The 20,124-nt window shown below is 47.3% G+C and overlaps 1 protein-coding gene across 1 annotated transcript in view; it reads left to right on the plus strand.

Moving 5' to 3' along the window:
* Window positions 1-20,124, plus strand: part of IQGAP1 (IQ motif containing GTPase activating protein 1) — a 178,739-nt gene that overhangs the window by 63,187 nt on the left and 95,428 nt on the right. The window contains exons 11-14 of the mRNA XM_065412617.1: window positions 3,572-3,656; window positions 4,522-4,685; window positions 8,822-8,982; window positions 9,585-9,709. Coding sequence (XP_065268689.1) covers window positions 3,572-3,656; window positions 4,522-4,685; window positions 8,822-8,982; window positions 9,585-9,709 — 535 coding nt within the window. The remainder of the gene's footprint in view (window positions 1-3,571; window positions 3,657-4,521; window positions 4,686-8,821; window positions 8,983-9,584; window positions 9,710-20,124) is intronic.

The following is a 20,124-nucleotide window of genomic DNA, read 5'->3' on the forward strand; positions in this document are numbered from 1 at the left end:
CCAGGCCTTTTCCCTGCACAGGGAGGATGGACGAGAACATCACTTGCGCCTCAAACTCCTTTATCCTTCTTCCCAGAGCCACGTAGTCTGCAGTGATCCGCTCAGACCCCAAGAACATTTGGAAAAGGGTACATTTCTTTATACTTCCTCCTACAAAGACACTGATCAGAGAGGCATCAGGCACAGGTTGGGGCACATACCTGGACCACTTCCAGATACAAGGAACTTGATCCCCAAAAGACGTGACTCTGTACATCAGCAATCTAGAATTATGAGCAATCAGACTAATTTGCACATCATTCCAACCTGTTCCACGTACTACTGTGCAGATTTTCACAGACAACATTTTTGCAAATGTTTTATATAAACAAGGAAGGAAGGGAGCACCTGCTCATTACCTCATGTCAGGAGACTATCAAGATATGGACATTATGTCAAAATAGGATACAGTAACTCCTCGCTTAACATTGTAGTTATGTTCCTGAAAAATGCTACTTTAAGCAAAACGATGTTAAGCGAATCCAATTTCCTCATAAGAATTAATATAAATGGAGGGGGTTAGGTTCCAGGGAAATTTTTTTTGCCAGACACAAGACCACACACACACACACACACACACACACACACACACATACACACACACACACACACTATAAGTTTTAAATAAACAATTTAATACTGTACACAGCAATGATGATTGTGAAGCTTGGTTGAGGTGGTGAAGTCAGAGGGTGGAAGAGGGTGGGATATTTCCCAGGGAATGCCTTACTGCTAAATGATGAACTAGCACTTGGCTGAGCCCTCAAGGGTTAACACATTGTTGTTAATGTAGCCTCACACTCTACAAGGCAACACGAATAGAGGGAGGGGAGACAGCATGGCAGACATATACACACACGATGTGTGAGAGAGACGCGCATTGCCCCTTTAAGTACGTTGACCCCACTCTAAGTACATTGCCTTTTTAAGTAGATTAGCAAGTTGAGAGAGCAGGAGCAGCACATGGCAGTGGGGAGAGGGACAGCTGAACTGCCCAGCAATTGATAGCCTGCTGGGCGGCTGCCGCACAGGGAACTTAGGAGAGCGGGGAGCTGATGGGGGGCTGCCGGTCCACCTTGGTTCCAAGCCCCCTTCAGCTAGCTCCAACGGGCTACTCTTCCCGAAAGCAGTGGACAAAGCAGGCAGCTGCCAAACAACGTTATAAGGGAGCATTGCGCAACTTTAAACAAGCATGTTCCCTAATTGATCAGCAACGAAACAATGTTAACCGGGACGACTTTAAGTGAGGAGTTACTGTAACTCCAATAGCACTTCATCTCCAGGAGTCTCAACAGTTTAGCAGACTTCCTAAGCAGACAATCCATCAAGAGCCACAAGTCGTCTCTGAAGAGCTCCATCATTACATCAGTATTTCACCTAAGGGAAAAACCTATTATTGACTTGTTTACCTCCAGAGACAACGAAGTGTCCAGTCGTTTGATTCGAGGGGCATGAACCCAGCTTCCTTTCTCATATTTGATTCAAGGGGCATGAACCCAAGAGGCCTTTCTCATATTGTAGGAGTGAGGTCTCGTATGCATTTCCATCGATTCTCAGGGTGATGAGCAAAAATAGGCAGGAGGCAGTCATGCTAATCTTGATAGCTCCATGTTGGCCGAGGCCGTTTTGATTAACAGATCTCAGGATGTCTGTTTAGCCTCCGGTACCACTTCCAGACTCTCCAGATATAATATCACAGAATCAAGGCCAAATTCATCTAGACAGTTGCCACATCTGACAGTCTGGAAGTTGGCAGGTTGAGTGCTACTGACAAATACCTCTGTACAAGTACAAGAGCTCCTACTCATCTCATGGTATCCAGATTTTTTAAAGGGATGACTACATACTTACCTATCTGTTAGAGAATCCCTAGTGATGTGGGATCTTAATGTTGTCCTTACAAACCTCATGGAGAGAGATCCCCCTTTTAATCTCTCTTGGAGTGCTTTTTACACCACCTTATTTTGAAAACCGCCTTTTTGATTAGGAGAATTCAGTCCCATCGTGCAAGTTTGGGAATTCAGTATCCCAGAAGCAAATGCAAAAGAACCATCCCACAGATCATCTTGCTTTTTCTGAAGAAGGGCAGCAATTTCTGCTCTGTGGACCTGACTGAGGTTATTGGCTCATAGAGATGCTTCCCAAATACTGGAGCCCCTGAGTTATGCTATGGGAACAATACTACCAATCTTATTTTTTGCCCTTTGGACTAGAATTTTTGCTGAATCATCCAAGCAGATCTGCCCAACCAAGGAGCACATGTTTTCTCCTGTCAGGCTGATGTCTATTCTCTGATGTCACTTTAGTGCATCAGTATTGAATGTTGAGTTCTTAAGGTTCATGATGAACTTTCCTAACTATCAACTTCTCTCCAGCTGACAATTGAAGTACAGTGGAGCCCCACCAGAAATGAAAGTATTTGGAGATTAGGGGAAATGAATAACCATCAGTAGAAATGGTTGACTTTCATCCATGGCTAATAACATTGCCCTTAGGAGCTGGAAAAAACCTTGAGAGCTTAGAGTTTCAGCTGTCTTGTACTAGGAAGTTGAGCTTTGGTGGCTGGTCACTATTGGAGCCAGGATACTAGACTAGATGGACCATGGGTCTGATCCAGTATAGCAATTTCCATGTTTCTGGGACCCAGAAATGAGAATCATACAAGCTGATACAATTAGGAGTCCATATATCCCATTTTGGCTGGGACAGTCCCCTTTTTAAGCCCTCTTCCAAGCGTCATGATTTTTTTGGCAGGACTGGGCTTTTGTCCCATTTGCATTTGCCAACTGATCATCAGTTGGCAAGAACAAACAGGACAAATATCCAGTTTTACTAAAAAAGTGGAGCATGCACCCCTAGTGGGGTATGGGGTGTGGAGGAATGTTCGGGAGGGGAGGGGAGAGGAAGCGTCAACGCCAGTCCCGCAGGGCTTGGGCGAGCAGTGACGCCATGCAGCTTGGGTCAGCCACGCACTTGGGATGGAGGGGACCCTAAGGCCAGCTCTCCGTGGGGAAAGGGGCTTGGGCCAGCTCTGCATGGGGAAAGGGGCTTGAGTAAGCCCCATGCAGTGTCCTGTTTTCCCTTTGGGAAATATAGTCACCCTAGATATAATCAAAGAAGGAGAACTATTTTTGAAAGCTTCTGTCTGGAATTAATTATTCCCATTTGCAAAAATGGGGAATTTGAGAAATTAGAGGACTTGCCCAAGGCTTCACAGCAAGTTAATGGCAAAGATCCAGATGGAGACTTATCTGGCTCTTAGCCCCATGTTCAATTTTCTAGACCTGCTTGGCACCTACAGTCTCATAGAAGTCATCAGACTTAAGCCAACCTTGTCTCTTTCACCAAATGCACTGTAAGTGTCTGGTTTGTTATTTCTCTCTCCTACATCTGTAGAATTCTGACTGTTTGCATAGGGTAGTGCATGGGTAGAATTTCACAGGGAGAAGCTGCTGTTTGTGTTGTTTTGTTTGAATAAAGTCACAAGAGGGTCAACATTTTTTTTCCTTGTGTGTGATTTATTTTTCTACAGGCTGGCCTGGCAGGCCCCCTGCAGAAGGAGGAGTTGCAGTCTGGGGTGGATGCTGCTAACAGTGCAGCACAACAGTACCAGCGAAGTAAGGAGCCTTTCAGCAGAGTTTATAGCTGAGGAATTGGTGGAGGTGATCAGAGGGTTGAGGCAATGTATCATTTATACCCTTGTTGTAACACCAACATCAGCTCTTGCGGTTCTTTGTGACTTCCCTGTAAACACCTCAGGGCTAGTGAGAAGCTTGCAGAAAGCCAGCATCTGTGATTCTTTTCAGTCTCCCCAGAATAGCGCTTATAACCCAGGTTATAATATAGGTTATTCTTTAACCTATGCATTTTAAAAATACACTTAGGAAACTTGTCCACTGTAAGTGACTTCTGTACTTCAAAGCTTATACCTATCTCTGGGTCCTGGGTCTGTGAAGGAAATCCTGGTAGCTCCATGGGGCAGAGTCAGAGGTTACCTGGAGATCCTCATTGTGGATGCAGTAACTATGGTTCCTTGCAACTCTGGCCGCTTTCAAGTATCAGATTAGGAGACAGTTAATTGCAGGTGAAAACCCAAATCCTCTAACTACTTGATTTGCACTTGCTAAAGAGATGTTGCCCTTCTGAAAATTTACTCTGAAACTAGGTTAGTTTATTTTATTTTCCTGATACAAAGGCTGTTGCTGGAATTGACCGATATAAAATGATTGAAAACTACCTTAGAATAATGGATTTCAAGGTCAGAAGAGACCACTGAGATCAGTCTGACCTCCTGTATATCGCAGGCCAGATAATTTCACCCAGTAATTCATGCAGTGGAGGGAATGTATTCTTGCCATTTCACCTAGGTGCCCACAGAGCAAAAGCCCTTTCCACAGTGGGTGGGTAGAAATGCCCTTATAACAGAGGTACAAGCTCTCTGCCCTCCTAACCTCTTGTGCCCTCTTTCCCTTTAATCTCCAGGGCTGGGAGCAGTTGCAAGGATTAATTCTGCAATCCAAATGGGTATTGCAGAGAAGACTGTGGCAGAACTTTTGAATCCAGAGGCTCAGTTACCACAGGTTTATCCATTTGCAGCAGATCTTTACCAGAGGGAGCTGGCAACTCTGCAGCAACAGAGCCCTGAAGTAAGTAATAGATTCTTTCCTGTTCTTGGAATACAATCTGACGATTCCCAGCAGTATCCATCATGCTTAGCTCTTCATTCCACACCTCCTCCAGAATGTAGAAACTATGTTGCAGTTCAAAGTTTGTGTAATTTACTATTTAATTGATGAATTAAACAATAATAAATCACCAGGATCACCCAAGAGTTCTGAAGGAACTCAGATATGAAATTGCAGATCTACTAACTGTGGTACGTACTCTAACTCTTAAGTCAGCTGCTGTACTAGATGACTGGAGGATAGCTAATGTGATGCCAATTTTTAAAACAGGCTTCAGAGGCGATCCTGGCAGTTACAGGCCAGTAAGACTAACTTCAGTATCAGACAAATTGGTTGAAACTACAGTAAAGAACAGAATTATTAGACACATTGATGAACACAATATGTTGGGGAAGATTCAACATGACTTTTTTAAAGGGAAATCATGCCTCACTGATCTAGTAGCATTCTTTGAAGGGGTTAACAAACATGTGGACAAGAGTGATCCAGTGTACTTGAAGTTTCAGAAAGCTTTGACGTGAACCCTTGCCAAAGGCTCTTGCAGTCATGAGATGAGAGGGAAAGACTTCTCATGAATCAGTAACTGGTTAAAACACATGAAACAAAGGGTAAGAATAAATGGTCAGTTTTCAGACTGGAGAGAGGTAAATACTGGGGTCTCCCAAGGATCTGTAGTGGGACCAGTGCTGTTCAACTTACTCATAACTGATCTGGAAAAAGGGGTAAACAGTGAGGTGGCAAAGTTTACAGATGATACAAAATTACTCAATATAGTTAAGTCCAAAGCTGACTGTAAGGGATCTTCCAAAACTGGGTGACTGGGCAACAAAATGGCAGATTAAATTCAGTGCTGATAAATGCAAAGTAATGCACATTGGAAAACATAATCCCAATTATACATGTGAAATGATGGAGTATAAATTAGTTATTACTGCTCAAGAAAGAGATCTTGAAGTCACTGTGGCTAGTTCTCTGAAAACATCTGTTCTTCATCAAGTGATGGTCCCTATATGGATTCCAAACCTGGGTGTGCACGTGCGCCATGTGCTGGAGCTAGAACAGTTTTGTAGTAGTGTCCATTGATCCACTCATGTGTCATCCATATGCTCGCATCTGAGGCTATAAGAGGCTGTGTGGGTCGACACCACTCCAGTTCCCTCTTACCACTGCACTCTACCGTCGGCTCCACCCCTACCAGACCCATCCTCCGAATCCGGGTGCTCCTCAGAGCCGAATCCCTCCTTTTCATGTACCCAATCTTGCAGCCCGAATCCTAGGAGCTGACCACCATATCCTCCGGCATATGACCCCTACCGGTGAGCTGTGGTTCAGATATCCCGGGGCGCATAGGCTTGGCCCTGCTGGCCTCCCTGGGACCTGTACCAGGACCATAGGGTTCTGCCATGGCATCTTACCAATTATTGCCTGCCCATTTTGTGCCATCCTCTGTTTACAACGAACCTGAGAGTCGGAGGGATAGCTCAGTGGTTTGAGCATTGGCCTGCTAAACCCAGGGTTGTGAGTTCAATCCTTGAGGGGGGCATTTAGGGAGTTGGGGATTGGTCCTGCTTTGAGCGGGGGGTTGGACTAGATGACCTCCTAAGGTCCCTTCCAACCCTAATAATCTATGATTCTATGATCTATGACACAGTGCAGCCGGGACTGCCTGTCCCTCCTGGAGCCTCATCATCGCCGGATGAAGTTCTGATTCTACCTTTCCTCTCCCCTCTTGACGACCAGAAACAATACCAAGACCTGCTTCAGCAAGTGGCTGTAGTCTTCAGCCTCACAGTGGAACAGGTCAAGGACCCACAAAACCAGCTACTGGATATTCTGCAACTGCCAGGACCTTCCCCGACCGCATTCCCCATCCATGAGGCCATCCTGCAACCAGTGCAGTTGGTCAGGCATACACCAGCCTCCTGTGCCCCTACTCCTATGCACGCAGAGAGGCCATACTTTGTCCCATCTAAGGGCATGGACTTCTTTTTCACCCACTCACCCCCCCAACTTGCTGGTAGTTCACGTGGCGACCAAACGCACTCGCCAACAACATCTCAAGTCCACCCCTCTGGACAGGGTGGCAAGAAAGCTGGACCTTTTGTTAGAAAAGTCTACTCTTCTATGGGACTCCAGTTCCATATCGCCAGCTACCAGGCCCTGTTGGCGAAATGCTACTTTCTCAGCTACTCCAGGTTCTTGAAGATTCAGGCTCTTCTACTGCCAGACAAGCAACAAGACTTCCAGATGCTGCTGGATGAAGGGAAACTGATCACCAAGGTGAGTCTCCAGGCAGTCATGGATGCCTCCGACACCATATCACACTCGCTGGCGACAGGCATTGTACTCCAATGAGACTCCTGGGTCCAGTCATCTGGGTTCTCTAAGAGTCCATACCACTCTTGAGGACCTCCCCTTTGACAACTAAAAACTTTTCAGTGACAAAACAGATGAATCCCTCCAGTCCCTTGAGGATTCTTGCGCCAAATGCTACACTCTCGCATATCCTTGCCCCTGGAGTCATGGCTCACTTCACAGGGGCGCACGCCACCACATTGGCCTGCCTAAAGGATGTACCCTGGCAGGACATTGGCTGGCCGGCCGGCCATGTGGCACTCTGTCCAGATCTTTACTGCTCACTATGCCATCACCCCAGCAGTGGAACTGTCCTACAGACTAACTTCTCGTGAGTCCTCGCACCCACTTCCATGCTGAGCACTGCTTGCTAATTACCCACATTTGGAATCCATATAGGGACCATCACTCAAAGAAGAAGAGGAGGTTACTTACCTATAACTGGAGGTTCTTTGAGATTTGGATTCCAATACCTGCGCTCCCTCCCCTCTGCTGCGGACATTGCTTAGTGGTAAGAGGGATATGGGAGCGGCATCGACCCGCATGGCCTCTTATAGCCTCAGATGCGTACACACGGACAATGCATGTGCGGGTCAAAGGATGCTACTACAAAACTGTTCTGGCTCCAGCACATGGCATGCATGTGCATCCACGTTTAGAATCCAAACAGGGAAAGAACCTGCAATTACAGGAAAGTAACCTTCTACTAAATGTGCAACGGCAGTCAAAAAGGTAACCAAATGTTATGAACCATTAGGAAAGGGATATATAAAATATGAGAGTCAATGTAATGCCACTATATAAATCCATGGTACACCAGTACCTCAAATAGTGCATGCAGTTCTGGTGGTTTCATCTAAAAAAGATGTATTAGAAATGGAAAATGTACAGAGAAGAACAACAAAAATGATTAGGGGTATGGAACAGCTTCCGTTTGAGGAGAAATTAAAAAGACTGGGACTGTTCAACTTTGAAAAGAGACAACTAAGAGGGCTTATGATAGAAGTCTATAAAATCATGAACGGTGTGGAGACAGTGAATAAGGAAATGTTATTTACCCCTTCAGATAACACATGAACCAGGAGTCACCCAGTAAAATTAATAGGCAGCAGGTTTAAAACAAACAAAAGTAAGTACTTCTTCACACAAAGCACATTCAACCTGTGGAACTCATTGCCAGGGGATTTTGTGAAGGCCAAAGGTATAACTGGGTTCAAGAAAGAATTAGAGAAGTTTATGGAGGATAGGTTCATCAATGGCTATTAGCTAAGATGGTTAGGGACACAAACCCATGTTCTGGGTGTCCCTAAGCCTCTGACTGTCAGATTGGATGACAGGAGATGGATTACTTGATGATTGCCCAGTTCTGTTCATTCCTTTTGAAGCATCTGTCATTGGCCACTGTCAGAAGACAGGGTACTGGGCTAGATGGACCATTGATCTGACCCATTATGGTTCTTATGTTTTTTTATCTGTAAATCAGGGATATATTCTCTGAGCTGCATGGAGCTGTGGATTGTAATTTTTTACATCACTTGCTCTGCCTACTTGGTTTCACTTGTGATTCTCTTACTCTTCCTTGTACCACATACTTTCCCCTGTAGTTTACGGTTGCTGTGCTGTCTCCTTGTCTTCCTCGTTTACTCACTCACTGCAGTTACTGTAACTACTGCCACATTCTGTCCACCTCACATGGCATAAATTTGTGAAGGATGTGTGATCCTCGTCCTCTTTGCATGCAGGGTAACCTCACCCATCCAGAGCTATCAGTTGCAGTGGAGATGCTGTCGTCTGTGGCTCTGATTAACAGGGCGTTGGATTCAGGGGATGTGAACACAATTTGGAAACAACTGAGCAGTCCAGTTACAGGGCTCACTAACATTGAAGATGAGAACTCCCAGAGGTGGGTACATGTGACAGATGGATGTGGCCTCTCTCAGTGCGCCAAATATTCCCTATATTATTATTATTATTATTATTATTCTCGTGACATTTCATTTTTTTCTTTTACTCTTTAATGCTATCTTTCCAAATTGTTAATCATGACATTTAGTCGCTGGTGCCCCTTTTGCCTGGTCCCATGAGCTTGCTCTCTTGCACACTGTCTCTTATGCCACCCCTTCATATTAATCATACTCATGTACAGTCTCTTGAAGTCTCTTCCCAGACTTCACATTAATGCTGTATTCAGGTTCTTTTATGCTGTTGCTGATGCCACCCCCCCTTCACATGAAGTCCATGCTCAGTCTTCACACTGGTCTTGGACTCACTGTCTTGCATGCAGTCTCTGTGGCGCCCTGCCAGTTGCATTGATCTGGGCTCTTGTGAACTGCTTTGGTATGTCTCCCCTTCCCCTTTTTGCATTTGTTCCAGGTTTATCCTGCATGCTGTCTCTGTCGCCACTTCCCTTGCATGTTAGTTCTGGACACGGTCATTAGGCTCACGTGCTAAATTGCCTTCTTAGGCCCACATGATGTCTCTTATTGTTTCTCTTGTGTATGGCAGATACATCGATGATTTGATGAAGCTGAAAGCTCAGGCACGTACAGGAGGGAATGAGTTTATCACATGGAATGATATCCAGTCATGTGTGGACCGTGTGAACATAGTGGTGCATGAGGAGCATGAGAGTAAGTGCTTCCACTTCATTCCTACTAGAGTGACCTGGATTCTAAGAAATGCCAAAACCAGATTCACATTCACTGGGATGGGGGTAGCACTATTAACGAGGTAGCTGGAGGTCTAGCTGGCACATGGTGAGAGACCTTGGCAGTTGGTGTCTTTCTAGCATTAGGAGATGCCTATATGGTGCACATAAAAAGAGCTCATTTTATTTGTGAGTAAATTCAATGCTCTCTGATAATGAAGTGTTAACAGCACGACTGCTGATGAAGAGAGCAAGTATAGGCATTTCCATATACCGTAGTGTCAAATGCAACATCTTTACCTAGATAGACAGATAAAGTCCTGGGACCAGACTCTGCAATGTGATGGGATGTGAGCATAGGTTTACCTTTCAGTCTCTGATCCAGTTTTGTTGTAGGTCTATTCAATATGTCTTTACTTCTTGGCGCAAGTACTAGACATGCTAAATAGGTTCTCATGTTCTTAGGAAAATTGACAGGGGGCAGAGGGAAGCAGAAATGCATCCCAATCTGGTAACTCCTTGTTCATAGCACTAGTTAGAGCCAACCAAACTGTCAAAACGGACCCCATTACACCTCTGTTGAAGACATTCAATCCTGACTTGCAGCCTGTGAGGGGGCATGCATATCTCACACTGGGCCTGAAGGGATTAATCTCACACTATGGGTGGAGGAAGTTCCGCCCCTCAGACTGTAGGCGGCATGCTCCAAATGCTATGCTAGTATAAAAGAGAGCAGCCCGGCTCAGTCTGAGCTGGCTGCCGGAGAGGAAGGATCTTTGGTGAAGGCTCCCCCTGAAGAGCTATCACAGCTCCCTGTGGGAGCTGGAGATCCGTGGCCATCGAAGTCCAAGAGAGTTACCTGCCCAGAGGAGCCCAGAGACCCCGATGCCCCACGGACTGCAGCTTCAGGAAGTGCGGTAGGAAGTGACCTAGGGAGGGTGAAAGAGAGTGGTATCTCCCATCTGTATGAGGTCAGCGTCTTTTGGTGGGATTCCCCGCTGACCTAGTGGTGGACCACTCCTCCCTGTTAGAGCCCTGGGTCAGGGCCAGGTGGAGTTGGGTGGGCTTGGGCCGCCACCCTCTCCCTTCCTCCCTCCCCCCCCGCCCCGGTGATGGTCTCCCAGGTACTGGCCGCTAGGGCATACTGTCCTGTGTCTGAGGGCTGCCATTTTAACTCTCGCCGCTCAGCCACGATATTGACTCTGGCCGCCAGACCACAATGCCCTGTACCTGAGGGCTGCCACTTAGACCCTGCCCCTCAAATCTCATCATGGCGAGACCCAAGACAGTCTGGTAGGCTGTAACCGCAGTACTAGCACACCCCCTGCCCACCCCAACAAGGGATGGGGTGTGCATACACCACCACACAGCCCCTGCTGCTATTCCAGTTCTGGCCCTTCTCCTCCTCCTCCCCCCCTCACCACCAGTTCTGTGAGTGCATCTCACCACTTACTCCAATCGTAGGCTCCCCATATACACAGCTGTGCTGAGGCCCTTTTGATCCTGATCTTAAAACACTAAGAGAACATGCTGTTTACTGGCTCATGGACTTAGTGGACTAGGAGGTCTCTTCCTTTTCTAAAATCTGTTCCATTACAAATGTACCTTAGGACTCTGACCATTCCAAAAGTATATAATCAAAATTAGTCAGTTTACTGGGTATGGGGGAGCTGCTAGGGAGGAGGAGGGGCTGGATTGGATCTCTCGTTAAAGCCAAGTCATGGAAATAACCTTGGCCACATAATGATTCTAGGTAAGTTCTGAGCCACCCTTGAGCAGAGACCGAAAATGATGTTAAACTATGCTATGCTATGCTATGCTATGCTGCAAGAGTGTTTTTTGATGTGGACAAATGAAGTCTTGTAGAAGAGATACTGAACTCATTTCATATTACCCAAGCTAGAGTCTAAACTTGGGTCACTGGTAGGAGTATAGGCACAGATGTGGTGTAGTTAATGCTGTGCTGTAGATTGATACTTTAGACACACATTTTCAAAAATATTCACTGATGGGGGTGGTGGTACCCATTTTGAGACGCACAGGACCTGATTTTCAAGGGATTAAGCACACCCACTGTTATCAGCTGAAGTTGTAAATTTTGCATGCTCAACACCTCTGAAAATTAGGCCTGAGATGTCTCAAGTTAGGTACACAGTTCTTCGAGTGCTTGCTCATGTCCATTCCATGTCAGGTGTGTGTGCTCACCACCTGCACTGGTGCTGAAAGCTTTCCCCCCAGTGGTATCGGTAGGGCTGGCTCTGGCGCCCTCTGCGTATGCACCAGCATAAGAGGCGCCGCCCCCTCCCCCCTTCAGTTCCTTTTTACCGCTAGTGATGGTGTTGGAACATCTCCTTGCTTCGGCAAGCAATCATACCAGTGATTTATCTTTGAAAACTCATGGCGATCAGGGGAGGTCCCGGATGACTGGAAAAAGGCTAATGTAGTGCCCATCTTTAAAAAAGGGAAGGAGGAGGATCCGGGGAACTACAGGCCAGTCAGCCTCACCTCAGTCCCTGGAAAAATCATGGAGCAGGTCCTCAAGGAATCAATTCTGAAGCACTTAGAGGAGAGGAAAGTGATCAGGAACAGTCAGCATGGATTCACCAAGGGCAAGTCATGCCTGACTAACCTAATTGCCTTCGATGAAGAGATAACTGGGTCTGTGGATGAGGTGAAAGCAGTGGATGTGTTATTCCTTGACTTTAGCAAAGCTACTGATACAGTCTCCCACAGTATTCTTGCCAGCAAGTTAAAGAAGTATGGGCTGGATGAATGGACTATAAGGTGGATAGAAAGCTGGCTAGATTGTCGGGCTCAACAGGTAGTGATCAATGGCTCCATATCTAGTTGGCAGCCGGTATCGAGCGGAGTGCCCCAACGGTCCTGGGGCCGGTTTTGTTCAATATCTTCATCAATGATCTGGAGGATGGTGTGGACTACACCTACAGCAAGTTTGCAGATGACACTAAACTGGGAGAGTGGTTGATAGGCTGGAGGGTAGGGATAGGATACAGAGGGACCTAGATAAATTAAAGGATTGGGCCAAAAGAAATTTGATGAGGTTCAACAAGGACAAATGCAGAGTCCTGCACTTAGGATGGAAGAATCCCATGCACTGCTACAGACTAGGGACCGAATGGCTATGCAGCAGTTCTGCAGAAAAGAACCTAGCGGTTACAGTGGACGAGAAGCTGGATATGAGTCAACAGTGTGCCCTTGTTGCCAAGAAGGCTAACGGCATTTGGGGCTGTATAATTAGGGGCATTGCCAGCAGATCGAGAGATGTGATCATTCCCCTCTATTCGACATTGGTGAGGCCTCATCCGGAGTAATGTGTCCAGTTTTGGGCCCCACACTACAAGAAGGATGTGGAAAAATTGGAAAGAGTCCAGTGGAGGGCAACAAAAATGATCAGGGGGCTGGAGCACATGACTTACGAGGAGAGGCTGAGGGAACTGGGATTGTTTAGTCTGCAGAAGAGAAGAATGAGGGGGGATTTGATAGCTGCTTTCAACTACCTGTTCTCAGCGGTACCAGATGACAGAACAAGGAGTAATGGTTCTCAAGTTGCAGTGGGGGAGGTTTAGGTTGGATATTAGGAAAAACTTTTTCACTAGGAGGGTGGTGAAGCACTGGAATGGGTTACCTAGGGAGGTGGTGGAATCTCCTTCCTCAGAGGTTTTTAAGGTCAGGCTTGAGGTCCCTTCCAACCCAGATATTCTATGATTCTTCTAACTCTTTAGTGTATATAGTTAGAGTATTCGTAGTTTAGGTAGTTAGTTAGTTAAGCACTACTTAATTGTAGTGAGGCAGTCCCCTATGAACTTTACCCAGGGACGGGGCATGACCCAATCCTCAAGCCTTGTGACCAGTATGACAAGCCCATGCCAGTTAGTGATCCCCATCAAAGCTGTTTGAAGTGCTTAAGGGTGTCCCATGTACGCAACAAGTAGCATATCTGCAAGAGCTTCAAATCGTGTACAAAGAAGGAGCAGGACATTAGACTCCGAGCACTCCTCATGGAGTCAGCCCTCGCACCGGCCTATGAGCCAGCCCACTCTGACCTGGCATTGGTGAAAAGCGCCCCTCCGACGCCAGCCTCCTTCTGGCACTGATCTCCATCCCTGGTGCTGTCCAAGAGGCATAAGAAACACGGGAGAGGCCACTCCCCAGTGTCTCACAAGGGCAACGGGAAAGTTATAGGTGAACAAGAACCTGCGAGAGGTACCTTGTCTTTCCTAGAGAATGGCCAGGCAGCAGACTTGCTAGATAAGCTCCCAAGCCCACTTCAGGATCTGCCTCTTGCCCTGTGTAGTGGCAGAGGTGCCTGTGTCCTCACGGTGCCGACTACACCTGAGGCCTTTCAAAAGGCCAAGGACATTCTGGCAGATCCACTTGCGGAAAAGTCCCGGGAACCCCCGCCCGCAATGGCAATCCCAGCTAGGGGCAAGCCTGCATTGGGATTTGTGCAGCAATCCCCATCTCTGCGGTGCCACTCCCCGGCACCATCCCGGTCACCAGGTTAATGTAGGTGATCCCCGGAGCCATGTTACCAGCCAGTGGAGTCTCGTGGCCATTCCATGAGTTCCAGGCACCGGTCCCCAGGACCCTCGACAATGGTCCCTGAGCCCCCAGCACCACTCACCGGACTGTCACCACCGACCCCTTGAGGCACAAGCCTGGTCCCAGGACGCCCGGCATCGGTCTCCAGAGTGTCACTGCTGCTCTCCACCCGGTGCTGATCCCCAGAACTCCAGAGCCAGTCCCCAAGAACTCGATGGCAATCCCCGGAGCCTTGATGCCAGTCAGCAGATCCTAGGTGCTGGTCTTTGCAATCCCACTCAGTCACCAGAGCCGCGATACTGATCCGCGGACTCGGATCACTGATCCCCGGATTAATGCTGCCAGTCACCCGAGCACCATTGCTGGTTCCCAGCCGCCTTGCACTGCTCTATAGAACGCCGGCACTGTTCTCTGCAGGCTAAGGAAGCTGTGGCTCCGCCCTGGTCACCAGGAGAGGACCCTTCCTTCTCGGACTCCGAGGGTGAGGAAGTTGTGGTACCCAGAAATCGGGGGTATCCTGCCGTGCCAACGGGAGTTCCAGGGGCTCACTAGCAGGTGCATGGCTTCAAGGACAGTGGCCAGTTCCCTGGCAGTTCTGGAACCCATGGAGGTTTTCCCCTGCCCCAGAATCCCATGTGCCGTTCTCAGTCTCTGAGGCATCAGAGAGACACTCAGCCACTGTATCCTGCCCGCCACCCGACTCGGATGAGGGATCGCTCCCAGGGTCCTCAGCCACCCCAGGACGAGGCCCACCCAGCAGGGGACGTGGAGCCGGTTCCTCCCCCAGCCACATGATGACTTTAAGGCTCACCAAGAGATTCTTAAGTGTGGGGAAGCAAACTTGGGCCTTGAAGCTGAGGAGTTGATGGAGCCCTCCAACACCCTGTTTGACATTTTGGCCACAGCGACCCCAGCGAGGGTCGCCTTGCCGGTTCACAAGGGCAACATTAAGCTGGTCCAGGCCTTATGGCAGATCCCATCCTCTCTGCCCCCCATTTCCAAATGTGCAGGGAAGAAATATTACAGCCCTTCCAAGGCTTCGAATACCTCTATATGCACCCCTTCTCTGGCTCCTTGGTAATCGCAGCAGCCCATGAGAGGGACAGGCAAGGCCAAACCAGTTCGACCCCAAAGAATAAGGATGCAAAGAGGCTGTATATTTTTGGCAAAAAAGTTTATTCAATGGCCAGCCTCCAACTGCACATTTCAAGCCACCAATCCTTGCGGGGGCACTATGACTTTGATACGTGGCATTCCATGGCCAAGTTTGGAGATTCTCTGCCCCAAGAATCCAGGCAGGAGTTCCTGGCTATAATAGATGAGGGCAAGGCAGTGGCAAGGGCATCCCTCCAGGCGGCCTCTGCTGCGGCTGATTCCTCAGCCAGGACAATGGTGTCGGCTGTGACGATGCATTGGGCGTCATGGCTGCAGTCTGCTGGCTTATCTGCAGAGGTCCAACAATCCATCCAGGACCTCCCCTTTAATGGTTTAGCCCAGTTTTCCGACCAAACAGACACTAGGTTACACTGGCTAAAAGACTCAAAAGCTGCTTCTTGGGCCTCTACACTCGTGGGGCTTCAAGGAAGCGTTTCAAACCCCAGCAGCCTCAAAGATTTGCAGGCCAGACTAGAGCTGAGCCCTACCGTAGAAAGGGCAAGAGCTACAAGCGCCATCAAGGCCAGCCACAATCCTCATCATCCCAACCGGAATCTAGCCATTACCCGCCTGGAAACAAGCAGGCATTTTGAAGGTGCGCCTGAGGGCGACCTCCCAGTTTGCAACCAGGATTCTACCCCCCTCTTATTTTCAAATTATCTTTTGCCCTACCTCCCTGCTTGGGCCATTATAACATTGGACTAGTGGGTGCTCAGCAGTGTAGCAGTTGGGTACACCCTCCAATTTATTTCTATCCCTCCCTCCCACCCCCCTTCCCTGTCACTCTTCAGGGACCCTTCTCACAAGCAACTGCTCATCCAGGAGGTGTGGAGGGGGCCTACAAGTGGGGGCCGTAGAAGAAGTTCCCAAAGAACTGAGAGGGAAAGGGTTTTACTCCCATTATTTTCTGATTCTAAAGGCAAAAGGGGGTCTACATCCCATCTTGGACCTGCGAGGCTTCAACAAATACCTCAAAAAGTTGAAGTTCTGCACTGTCTCCCTGGCCTCCATTATCCCCTCCCTGGAGACTGGTACACCACCCTAGAGTTAAAGGACGCATACTTCGATATTTCAATTTTTCATGGCCACCGGAGGTTTCTACGGTTCATAGTCGGACAGGCCCACTACCAGTTTGCCGAGCTCCTGTTTGGCCTAGCAACAGCGCCAAGAGTATTCACAAAATGCATGGTCGCAGCCTACCTCAGATGCAGAGGTATTCAGATCTACCCATACCTCGATGATTGGCTCATCAGAGGTCACTCGAGGGCACATGTTCAGCACAGCATCACGATAGTACAAGCCACCTGCCCAGAGCTGGGCCTGTTGATAAACGAACAGAAGTCAACATTGGTCCTGATGCAGAGGATAGCATTAATTGGAGAGGTCCTAGATTCTACCCGAGCCAGAACGTTCCTACTGGAAGCCAGATTCAGGGCAATGTCAGATCTGATTGCCCAAGTCACTCCTACCCGCTCCCTACAGTCCAGGTCTGCCTCAAGCTGCTAGGTCACATTGCAGCGTGCACTTATATGGTTCAGCATGCAAGACTGTGCCTCAGACCCCTACAGATGTGGCTGGCATCTGTCTACTCCCCAGTCAGGCATCACTTGGACAAGATCCTCACGATTCCACCACAAATACTTACCTCCTTAGCAGGTGATCGAACCCGCACAATATGATGGAAGGGGTTCCGTTTGTGACTCCTTGACCCACCCTGTCCCTGGTATCAGCCTCGGATTTAGGGTGGGGAGCTCACCTCGGTCCCCTTAGGACACAGGGCCTATGGTCCAGAGAGGAGCTGTCATTACATATAAACGTCAGAGAGCTCAGGGCCATCCACCCGGCCTGCTAAGTGTTCCTTCCCCAGCTCTCAGGCAAGGTAGTGCAGATGTTGACAGACAACACAATTTTGATGTTCTATGTCAACAAGCAAGGGGAAGCACGGTTATCAGCCCTCTGCCAAGAAGCCCTTCGCCTGTGGGACTTCTGTATTCAACATGCCATCCATCTGGAAGTCTCACAGCTACCGGAAGTCCGCAACTCTCTAGAAGATCATCTCAGCAGAGTTTCTTCTCTCCCCACGAGTGGTCCCTCCATCCGGAGGTCATCAGGACCATCTTCCAGAAGTGGGGAACACCCTGGGTGGACCTGTTTGCTTCCAAACAAAACAGAAAATGTCACTGGTTTTGCTCTCTACGGTCTCGACGAAGGCTCACTTTCGGATGCCTTTTTCCTGTCCTGGGGGGACTTCCTTATGTACACTTTTTCACTCATTCCCCTCATCCACAGGACCCTCTTCAAGATCAAGAGGGACAGATCATGAGTCATTGTAAAAGCTCCGGCATGGCCTCACCGACATTGTTTTGGCATGCTCATGGACTTGGCAGTGGCAGCTGCCTGGGCGCTCCCAAACCGCCCGGACCTGCTCTTGCAGTACCACAGTTGGCTGCTACATCTGAACCGAACCTCCCTGCACCTGACAGCATGGTTGCTGCATGGCTAAACCTTGAGGAACAGGCCTGCTCCAGACAGGTCCTTTTTAACTCAAACTGCTACAACAAAAAGGGAACTGGAGTTGAAATAATGTGTAGCAAGCGCTAATGCTGTATTTCTCAACTGCAGTATACAGGAAGGAAATTCTTGCCACAAGTTCAGAAGTGTGTCTCCTCCCCGCACTCCACTTCTTAGTATGGTAAAATTGTGGACTCTAGTTCTTTTCTGTGCCCGTTTAGGTAATGTTCTGTCTGCTCTTTCCCTGCTCCTTAACGTTTCATCAGGGATGTGCATAAGAGCATAATGAGGTTCTTAGCTGGATCACTTGGTGATGCCTGTTTGCTTTATTTACAAGACAGTTCAGCAGGAAGAAATAGGTGAGAAATAAATTTGAAAACATTAAAAGGATTTGAGAAACATGAATCAGAAATAGCCTTTAATACCTGAGAAACTGGGCAAGGTCCAATGTGTTAGATATTCAAAACTTTGCCACTCCCAAAAAGGCATTTTTGGCTACATTACACTTGTATACTGTGATGTCTTGAGTCTCTCATGTAGGTGCTTAATTGTATTTTGAAACATTCAATTGGGGTTCACATTTGCATTCTGTAAAAACTGGCTGTTTTGGCACCTTTAAGGGAGGTGTGGAACTAGGCACACAAATGAATTCTTCAGAGATAATCTTTCAATAATTCCATTCCCATCTAGACAACTTTAGTTGACTGAACCCCAGGGTTGAGAAACTAGTGTCTGAAAATAAACATACTAAAACTGGAATAATTTGATTCATTTTTATTTGTGGCTGAAATGCTTTTAATTTGTTGAATTAACAAAAGAACCCTTTCAAGTTTCAGAAAGCAAGATCTCAGGGACAAATTGATTCCTAAGAACACAACTACTTGCCAGCTCCTCCCTCCCCTTTCTATCTTTATGGTCGAATATGCATACATATACATACAACACAAAGCTTTATTAGGATCAAGATTTCAAGAAGCAATTTGGATGGGTCAAATACACAGGAGTCATATGGATCTGTATTAGGGCTTGTCTACATGAGCACTTAGTTCGTAGCAAACTGGGATATAAATCTACTCCATAGTAGCCTGCTGCACACAGAGGGCTTGTCTACACTTTCCAAGTGTCAATCGATGCATCGGCAGTTGATTTAGCAGGTCTAGTGAAGACCCACTAAATCGACCGCTGATCACTCTCCACTCCTGTACTCCACCTGATCGAGAAGAGTAGAGGGAGTCAACGGGAGAGTGTCTCCTGTCGACATCGCATAGTGTGGACCCCGCGGTAAGTAGATCTAAGCTACGTCGATTTTGAGTTGTGCTATTCACGTAACTCAAATTGCTTAGCTTAGATCGAGTTTTCCCTTTAGTGTAGACAAGGCCTAAGTGTCTGTGCGGACCCTCCTGCCACACACTAAAAGTTCTCTAGTGCTCTTTGACCTACTTTGCTTTGAAAAAGTAGATTAAAGTTCACTAGGAAACTTTTAATGCACAGCAGTAGAGTCCACACGAACTTTTAATGCATGGCAGGCTACTGTGGGGTAGACTTACACCCCAGCTTCCCTCAAACTAAGTTTTCATGTAGACAAGCCATTAGTGACATGCATGTCCTTTTAGGAGACACATTTACATTTCCTCTGGGAATTGTAACACAATCTGAACTTGCAGATTGTACTTCAGGGAGAACCACTTTCCATATTCCTTGTCCTTTTGATTTATTACTGCAATAAAAAGCCCTTTATGAATGTCATCTGGCAAAATAGTGATCTTGCCAGGTTAGGAACTACAGTGATCTTATGTCAAAAACAGGCACATCCCTGCAGTGTTAGGACGTTTCTTAGCAGTGAAGTTAAAATGTTATCTCAAATGTCCTTCTTTGGATGTATAAGCAAGAATCACATAGTGGTCCAGTTCCTTCACCTTTCACCTATTAACTTTTTTTTATAGTAAACACTTTAGAGAATGTGTTCCTTACACATTTTGGGTGCATTTTCAGTCTACAAATAATAATAAATTAATGTCAATCGTCCAGAATAAATAGTGTAATTGTAACTGTTACTGTGATGCTATAATATAGTCCAAAGAAATCATGTCAGACATGTTTTGTGATTCTTTTGCATGTCCCTCTAAATGTCATGTGATCTTATGTACATGCTAATAAAATAGAGAATGG

This window comes from Emys orbicularis, chromosome 10 (assembly GCF_028017835.1).
Source record: "Emys orbicularis isolate rEmyOrb1 chromosome 10, rEmyOrb1.hap1, whole genome shotgun sequence".
Taxonomy (NCBI): Eukaryota; Metazoa; Chordata; order Testudines; family Emydidae; genus Emys; species Emys orbicularis.